The sequence below is a fragment of the Etheostoma spectabile genome, chromosome 20 (assembly GCF_008692095.1).
Source record: "Etheostoma spectabile isolate EspeVRDwgs_2016 chromosome 20, UIUC_Espe_1.0, whole genome shotgun sequence".
NCBI classification, from domain to species: domain Eukaryota; kingdom Metazoa; phylum Chordata; class Actinopteri; order Perciformes; family Percidae; genus Etheostoma; species Etheostoma spectabile.
Genome location: NC_045752.1, coordinates 10,050,031 through 10,058,776, shown reverse-complemented (window position 1 = coordinate 10,058,776; position 8,746 = coordinate 10,050,031). Strand labels below are relative to the sequence as shown.

The following is an 8,746-nucleotide window of genomic DNA, read 5'->3' as shown; positions in this document are numbered from 1 at the left end:
TGTGTGTGTGTGTGTGTGTGTGTGTGTGTGTGTGTGTGTAAGTGTGTGTGTGTGTGGTTTTCTTTTACAATCACCATTGCTCTGGCAGATCTTTATTCTTGAGTGTATGATAAATTGTACAGATTAGTGATTTTCTGTAATAAATTACTATGCAGTTCAGACCTTTCTGTTTATACATTATCACTGGAGTATTGTACTGCTTGTGCAACAGCAATTTCAGATTTTTCTAATAGAAATATTAAATTTCAGAACAGCAAAAAGTGACTTTAAAAAATGTGTATGGAGCCATAACAATGCTGCCATGCTGTTTTCCGTTAGAATTCATCTGGTATCAGAGGTGCTGCCACACCTGCAAGGTCACAGGTAAAGGCCTAACAACTCCATTAGGCATTCCACCTTATACAAACAGGAGATTGCATGCACAGCCACACACAGATAGAACTCCAAAACCACACTTTTAAATAATACAACATGTGTGGGCTCGTGAACTGGGCAACCAGGGGAGACCCAGAGCAGAAGTGTGTCAAGCTGAAATATGTGTTAAGTTATTCACCCCCACAACAAGCCACTGAGGGAGGGTGGGAGGGAGAGTGGAGGATGCTAACCCAAATGCAGTCTCTTGGCTCTGTGCAAATACGGGGAGCAATGGGCAGCAGAAAGCATTGGAAGGTCATCCATTTTTCATGAGTTACAATGGCAGCAAAGCAAACATCCTTTGAGTGAAGAATCTAAAGTGCAGAATCATTTTCAAGGACACCATCACTGCAATTCAAATGTAGTGTATTTATGTTTCAAGTGGACCAACATGCATGCTTGTGACCAGATGATAAAAATAGAAAACATTAGCCAAAAAATATCCATTTTTACTAGAATTTTTATTAGCAAATAATGAGTTACTCAGAAATGATTGATACACATAGGCTACATTATGAAATGAGTGTTTCTGACACGTGATATTACAGTGGAAGAAAAAGGGCGTGGCAGGACTTCTGCCTCAATGATTGAGTGGTGTGAGTTAATTCTTACAGTTTTGCTCTAGGTTAAAAATGTATATCTGAATTAAAGGAAAGATGCATCATTTTAAAAGACGTAGAGAATATATTTCATTCTGTGCAGTTCTCGTGTGCTGTCCTGTGTCATAGATGTGCTAAATCTTCATGCTCTCTTCACTCGTTTTCCTTTCCTTGATAGTGTTCTCACACTTCTTATGGCACCTTGTGAATCCTTCCCCAAACTACTCCAACCTGCGAGCTCTTCTTTGTCTCCCTGTAACACAAAACAACAGCAAAAACAGACCCAATTACAGCCTCATATCCTGGGCAGTGATGTGGAAGGCCTGGTGAAATATCCTGTACCCATTAATCTTTCCCCAGGGGGTGCAGGAGACTGGGAGCACTGATTAAATGCTCCTAATAGAGGCCATTTGTCTCCCCTCGTTTCAACATGCAACATCACCCAACACTACAACTCCCCGCTTCTCTCTGTGCAAATATTGGTATTTTCATAAAGACAGTGAAGTCGATAATATTTCATTTTGGGATATCTTTTTAAGCGGACAGGAACTCTTTGCTAGCTTCTGTGATTTGATCGATGACTTTGTTTTCACCGGGATGAACATCTCCTTTTAAACTGTGCCACAATAATTGTCATAGACAGTCATGCATGAGGTCATATGGGACGAGATCAAATGTATAGTTTACACTAATAACCATGTTTAATACCCTGATTTTAGATCAGTAAGGGTTTGTCTTAAACTAATTTTAACACATTAGTCATTGATATCTATCTGTCTGCCAATTAAGCAAATCCTACACAGCATAATTTCTGGCCTGGTTGAATGATTAAATAACGTTTCTTTCAAAACAACCCCCAAGAAACACACACTCACACCGAGACTTCAAGTTAATTGATGTAATGCATTTCCTACAAACATGCATCGTACAACCAAAATAGATTGGCTGGGATTGGCATGCGCTGTTTGTACATTGTAGGATATTTAGACCCAAAGTACAATCATCATAATTTAACATAGCCCAATTACGATTCACCTGCCAACCTCCATATGGTTCCCAATTCTGAACAAAATAATTAGGTGACTGCATCCCAATCAAACAATTATCCAATGATGGAACCTCAGTAAAACAATTACCTGGTCATATCCGCACAATAATGTTACAGCACTTAGCAGTGTAATGGTCAGGTCAACGCACAACAGTAAAATTATACAATATAAATAGATGACTAGTACATCAGCAACAGACATTGAATTTTTGACAACTAAATAATAGCTTTATTCTGTGGTATTTCATGCACATTTGACTTTCTACTTCAAGATACAATACAATTAATTCATATCCCCTGAAATACTGCTATCATATTTAGAAAATGACATCATTGTAGGCGGAGATCTTAAAAGCAATGGTGTTTATGCTGGAGGACAGGAGAAAGAAGGATGAAGGGTAGTAAAGAGGGCACCTGCTGGGCTGTGATGAAGCAACATCTCCAGGGACCAGAAATGAGATCATCCAAATCAGAGGCGCTGTCAAGCTTTTTAACTGGAACAATAGTGACCCCTATTGGCTGGACTGCCTTTTATCTCCTTATGATGAACACCCACAGCTTCAATAGACAGAAGGTGTCATTAGATGTACCTGTTTGCCCTCTCTGCTGTCCCCTTTTTCCTTTGAAGTGAAGTTTATGAAGTCATAGGAATATGGTTGGCCTAGTGCAAGAGAAGGCGTCTTATTATCTGTGAATAAACAGAAACACAACTGTAAATAAGAAAGTGCTAACATTGTCTGAGTTGTAAGGATCCATTGCTGGAAACACATCACACACAATAGTTGTCTGGTAAACTGCCGATCTGACACTATTCTTTTAATCTCTCTTATGTCTTTAACCCTTATCCCAGTGACAAGGTTGGGGCATCAGCGTGGGGCAATAGGCCGTAGATCCCTGAGGCCCAGTGGTGATCAGCACAACCCAGCAGATGGAGAGAGGTCTGCTTGCAGTGAAAAACAGCACACCCCCAACAGAAAGCATGAAGGAGGGAGTGAGGGAGAAGGGGTTGTTTTATGGATGAATGACTGCTGCAGCAAGGTTAAGGGAACCAATCTCTGATACTTCACTTCCTCGCCAGTCTCCCTCTCCTAGCAGCCAAGACTCCCTGTCTTTGGTACATGTACCTCTGTCCTGCACCCTGCAGTGAACATCAGCCCCTCTGACATATAATTATGCCTGGCCAGAACACAAACACAAATTATGCCTTCCGACATGCAATGACATAAATGGGGTTTTTAATTAACATATTGCTAATGACCATTTGCAATGTTTTGGGAGCTCTAAATGTCAATAAGGCAACTGGTAGTACACAAGTCATTATCTCTACAGACCAGTTAACACCATGTGGTTGCATATGTTTGTATTTGGGTTTTATGTGTGTATAGTTTTGTCTATTTGAAATATAAAAAACATCCAAACTTCTTCACCTGATGGGATAGCTGCTCCTGGCTCTGGAGCAGATAGAAGGCCAGTGGAAGCACTACAGGTTTCCAGGTCTTGTTTCCACCAGCTGCCCATTTTGCAATGATTGAGCCAGGCTGAGGTGCCCTGGACACAGGGTTCATCTGTTTTTAATTGGGCTTTGGGGGAGCTCTCGTTGGTGATGTCAGAGGGAGCAGAGGTGGTTGTTATGTTGCAGGTTAGGCTGGGGGTCTGAGAGAAACCAGAGATCTGAAGCTGTGTGGGGAAAAAAGAGCTACATATGGGGGTGAGACGGGCAATGTCCTGCTGAGCGGTCCCTGCTGAGGCCCATGGGCCACTGGCTACATTATCCTCTGGCAGAAGGCTGTGAGGAAGGTCAGTCAGCATGTTCTGAGTGGTTTCAGACAGGTCACAGGAGAGGTCTTGATTGAAGCATCCCACTGCTTCCTCTTGTTGCTGATCCTCATATGTTTTCTGGGCACATACGGTGTAAAGCATTACACATGAAGAGAGCCATTTACCCATATATATATATATATATATATATATATATACATGTATGTTTGTGTGTGTGTGTGTGTGTGTGTGTGTGTGTACTGTTAAAGAGAGATATTGCCCACCTGGTGACGGGCTGCTTCACTGAAACTGAAAATCTCTGAAGGGATGCCATACGATTGTTCTTCGTGGCTGAGTGGTAATGCAGAGCTCCACAAATCTGTGACATCTGGGGGACCATGAAGGATTTTTTCTCCTTTACAGCAAGATATTTTCTCTGCTGATAAAAGTTGATGCAGAGATGTTAACATTAAGTAAACCACAGTATAGCATGATATATACTTGTCCCTTCAGCTGGATGCACCTACACACCGTAGTCAGGTGAGATGAAGCTGTGACACTCCACCTTGGGCTCACATAGGGAGGGCACTGGTTGGCTGACCTCATTACTGTAGTACTGTGGTGGAAGAAATAACCTGCAGCTGGACCATAGGAAAACAATATATATTGTAGTTTTAATTTATTTACTCGCCAGTGTCAGGTGCACCATAAGTATAGTGTGTGATAAGATGACCTCTGACCTGTTGTTGTTTGCAGGAAGGGTTTCATCCATGGAAATTCTTGAAACTGCATCACTGAAAAAATCCTCGCTTGATAAAACATCTGTCTGAACACCCTCTTCTCCCTCTAGGAAAGATTTGAAGTTTCTCATTATATTATAACTGTCTCTTAATGTAAACTGTGTGAAAATAAAATTGAACACAAAGCTTACCCTGTGAAGAAAGCACCAGCTCTACCAAAACGTCGTTGTTCAAGTTGCCCAGAAAAAAGGGGTCTGTGGCGCCATCTAGTGTCATTGTCCGCTCAAGGCAATCTGGGTCGGCGTCACCGTCAACTGATGAAGGGGTTCTACTCTCTTCTTCTTCTTCTTCTTCTTCTTCTTTTTCTTCCCTGCTTTGGTTCTCTCCATCATTGAGGAAAGAGGAGATCCTTTGCAGGGTCAAGGTACTTTTGTACACATAAGGACGGTCCCGTCTCAACAGAGGCAAGGACAAGGCTGAGGTGAAGCATGAGACAGACTCAGAACTCAGATCCTCAGAAGAAGAAATGTCCTTTGGTGACTCAGGGTGCTGCTGGTACAAGGACAGATGTAAAGGGCAATCATTATTCCTAAGAAAAATGATTCATGTTGTTGTGGTCATTTTTTGTAGGGACACTGACAACACATGCATTACTGACAGGCTGTTCCTCTTCTAGTTCATCTGTATGTGCTGTTTGTTTAGTTTCTTCTACCATTTCCATTGGGGAGGGGCTGGGCGTGAGGTGACGGAGAGCCTGTGTTGACAGATACATCTCTCTGCTTTTCGATTTTCTCTCTGTGTGCTCCGGCCACACCACCTCACTGGAATAAAGAACAGGGAAACGATCTGCTGAGTTCTCTGGGGTACTGAACATAATTTCAACCTCTGCTGTCCACATGCCATCTACAACTGCAGTACCTTATCTTGGGATGTGGCTTTCTTACTTCCATCACAGCCTTTCTGACTAGTTGGACCAGTTCCTCCGGTGACACTGTGTTGATTCTCTGGGCCTGATACAGTTTGGCAGACAGCGGGCAGGGTGGTCTTCCTGCAAATAATCATGGTTAATTTGAATGTAGTTTATTCTATTTGGATACCATTGAAAATTCATTTGATCTGCCTTACCTTTGTTCATCAGTAGCAGCTGTGACCCTGTAGTTCCATTTACAGTGCCCCTGTCACCCTGATAAAAAAATTGGGCTAAAAAGTAAATTCAAGGCTGAAAATGTTGCATAAATTTTGTTGCATTACAAGATATTCACCTACGTTGCATTCTGCAGGGATGCACATCAAAGTCTTTGCACATAGACCAAGTCTATTACAAGCCTGGAGGAGGTACATGACCATGTTGTCACTTTCTGTGTGGCCTTTCTTCAGCAGAGCCCAGGCTTCAGAAACACAACTGGAGACCAAAGACATTGTCAACAACACACAGTAAGACAATAAGTGATAATTCAACATGTGACTGGCAATACATTAATGTACCAGAAATTACCTGTTTAGAAGTAGCACATCTGCACAGAGCTTAGCATCTTCAGCGCTTTCTATTGCAGGTCTGGTCCAGTGGAGGTACCTTAACGCCAACTGAGGCTGCTTCCTCATTAACAGACAGTGGATGATGCAATGATGCTGCCAGGAGACACAGGGAGCAGCAGTCCTGGGGCTCAACAATAACTCCATGGAGGCCTGGTTGAGATGTTACATTACATGAAGCAGCATTCTTAGTTTTTTTTCGACTGACATTTAATATGTCAATTTTACCTCCCCTACTTGTTCTGATTAAGAAATAAACTGGCACACTTCTTATCATCCATAAAAGAATCTTTCTGTCATTACATTAATCATAAGCACTACTCCAGTGGCCCATTAGTGTCACCTGCAGTCCACTATGGCTGCTGAAACAGACTAATGTAATCAACAGGATGGTTAATTGGCCCCTGAATTGCACTCACATTACAGTCAGCATGCACATGCTTATTTTAACGACTTAAATGGAATTAGCCACACCCCCAATGTAAATTTATTTATATTTTGCTTCTTGGTTATGCACCTTGATGTGTCCATGATCAAGCATCCAGAAGGCCCTGATTTGTTGGGAAAAGCTGGAAGGAATAGTGAAAGCGTGGCAGAAAGCTTTAAGGAGGTCGTCCTTGCACTGCAGGGAGTTTGCCAAATCCAGAACAAAGTACATGAACTATGATACATTAAAGTTAAGAACTAATATCCGGAATAAAATACACAGTATTTATCAATAAAGCAGAACAGAGCACAATAGAAGAAAAAAAGGACAAAGAATTTGTTGATGCTGTATTTTGATGGATACGAGTGCTTGGACTGACATGTTGTCGATATGAGGCACCAGCACAAGCATCAGCAAGGCCTGTAGATTAGGAGGAGGATAGCAATGGTCTGTGCAGTCTTCAGAAGTCCAAATGCACCCATGTTGTCTGTTCAGCTGAGTCACCATACCCTGTATCAAAGACCTACATCTTTCCATTTCTCCTTTCTCCCATCTGATCAAACATAATAAAATAGAAAAGCAGACAGAAAAAACTTATAAGCCCGTTGGTTTTGGAATTCCTCTATCAAGTCAAATCATTCGAGTTACCTAGGGGTCTTGAGACAAGCGTTCCGATGGCTGTGATCCATTTCCTTCCACATCTGAGAGATGCGCTTCACCTCGTGAGCCTCTGACAGCAACAACAGAGAACAGAAAAATACCTTTAAAAGCGTTTTAACAGTTCATCACCTTAATATAATTTGTGTGATCATATCTGTACCAGGTTTCTTGGGTAAAAGTCCCATGATGCCCCACCACAGAACCAGCCGTCCCAGCAAGATGTGTTGCTTTAGGGCCCTGTGCTCTCGGTTCCAGCAGCCACGTCTGACGTCTGAAGAGCAGAATGTATCCCTGCAGACCACACATGGGATGCCTAAACCTAAATAAAAATAAATGAATACTAATTCTAGTAAATTCTAGTAGACATGTCAGACGGTCAGGATCACAATTGCAGTTGCAGATATCAACAAAACCATCAAGCTGTTCCAGCTGTATGCGTTTTGAAATGTGTACCATGCCAGAGGTGGGCTGAACTGAGATGCCTTTTTGCCCACTGGGCCAGGGTAAGCAAGTTCCTCAGTCTCTGGAGCAGCATGTGCACCCTGGTGAAAGCCCTGTGGTCTAGAAACATCCACAAGCCCTGGCAGTGGCTCAAACCTGTGGGAAGCACAAAAAAAGATCCTCAGTGTGTACTTTTTCATACATTTAAACCAGATTTATAAAGGAAAAAGTTCTTACATAGTGTTAATAACTCATTTTTAGCAAACTCTGATGTCCTTTTTACCCAGCAGCTGAACGTCAGTAGGATTTCCTCCACATCAGCTTTACCTGCATCAGGGTATTATTGGAGATGACATGTTAATGTTTTTTAGTAGATAAAGTTTCTTAATTCTAGTTTTATGGTAGTCATCCTAATATACCTTTAGCTGTAAGCTTCTGCAGCCAGCGGATAATGGCTCTTATGTTGTTGTCGGCTAACGCCTTGGACCACTGGCCCTGTGTATCCAGCATGATGCCCTCAGACCCCAGGGTTCACACCGAGAAAAGGGAGTTCACATGGTGGGATCAACGGAGCATTACTGAGGAAAAAAAATTAAATTTCATTACAGCAACAAAACAAAAAAAGTTGTTTATGAAAACATTGTATGTACTGTATACTAAAGTGTTTTAACCATAATGTAATGTACTTTGGGTATCTCAATGAACAACTTACACTTAAGCCTGGAAAACTTCTCTCTTAGACATGTTTCCATTATTAGATCATTAGATTGTGCAAGAACAGATTAAAGTGTGAACGTGGTAGTAATTATTTTGAGAGGCCTCCATACAATACATTGTAAATATTTTTTGGATTTTCAATACTTACTTGGAGATGTGGTTCAGTTTTCCCAATAGCTTCGTTAGGCTTCTCTCTTGGTCTGCACAGAGGTGAGTGCTGTGTGTATTCTGTCTGCCTCGTAGATTAGCTGACTGGCCCTGTGGCTACGATGCTGTTCTCTTCTTACACAAGCTACTTTGGTACATGTTAATCCACTAATCTCACTCTCAGTTAACGTTTCATTGGCTGATTTGCATGTACAGTATTGTGTGTGTCTGTGTGTGTGTGTGTGTGTGCGTGCGTGCGTGC

The 8,746-nt window shown here is 41.9% G+C and overlaps 1 protein-coding gene across 3 annotated transcripts; it reads right to left on the bottom strand.

Annotated features, from left to right (window-relative positions):
- Positions 1-921: 921 nt before the first annotated feature.
- Positions 922-8,650, bottom strand: LOC116670422 (protein ELYS). 3 transcript variants are annotated; one of them, XM_032500936.1, is made up of 19 exons: positions 8,486-8,650; positions 8,040-8,198; positions 7,858-7,947; positions 7,633-7,776; positions 7,340-7,498; positions 7,168-7,249; positions 6,883-7,072; positions 6,610-6,753; positions 6,055-6,245; positions 5,826-5,961; positions 5,685-5,742; positions 5,478-5,607; positions 5,218-5,380; positions 4,751-5,111; positions 4,560-4,665; positions 4,347-4,435; positions 4,104-4,258; positions 3,489-3,957; positions 922-1,266 (listed from the first exon to the last, which is right to left on the bottom strand). In XM_032500936.1, exons 2-19 carry the CDS (start codon positions 8,128-8,130, stop codon positions 1,235-1,237), a joined length of 2,790 nt encoding a protein of 929 aa, XP_032356827.1. In that variant the 5' UTR covers positions 8,131-8,198; positions 8,486-8,650; the 3' UTR covers positions 922-1,234. The 3 variants fall into 3 exon arrangements, with proteins under 3 accessions (XP_032356827.1, XP_032356828.1, XP_032356829.1); XM_032500937.1 differs by lacking the exons at positions 922-1,266; positions 3,489-3,957 and having other exon boundaries at positions 4,343-4,460; XM_032500938.1 differs by lacking the exons at positions 922-1,266; positions 3,489-3,957 and having other exon boundaries at positions 4,156-4,255; positions 4,343-4,460.
- Between the last annotated feature and the right edge of the window lie 96 nt (positions 8,651-8,746).

What these genes read in the sequence shown, in the direction of transcription:
- LOC116670422 (XM_032500936.1), bottom strand. Translation starts at nt 8,130, where the DNA reads ATGCTGGATACACAGGGCCAGTGGTCCAAGGCGTTAGCCGACAACAAC. An exon ending in ATCTCACCTGACTACGGTGT is followed by an intron (nt 4,259 to 4,346) that starts GTAGGTGCATCC and finishes AACTTTTATCAG; the next exon opens with CAGAGAAAATATCTTGCTGT. An exon ending in GTGAAGCAGCCCGTCACCAG is followed by an intron (nt 3,958 to 4,103) that starts GTGGGCAATATC and finishes GTATGTGCCCAG; the next exon opens with AAAACATATGAGGATCAGCA.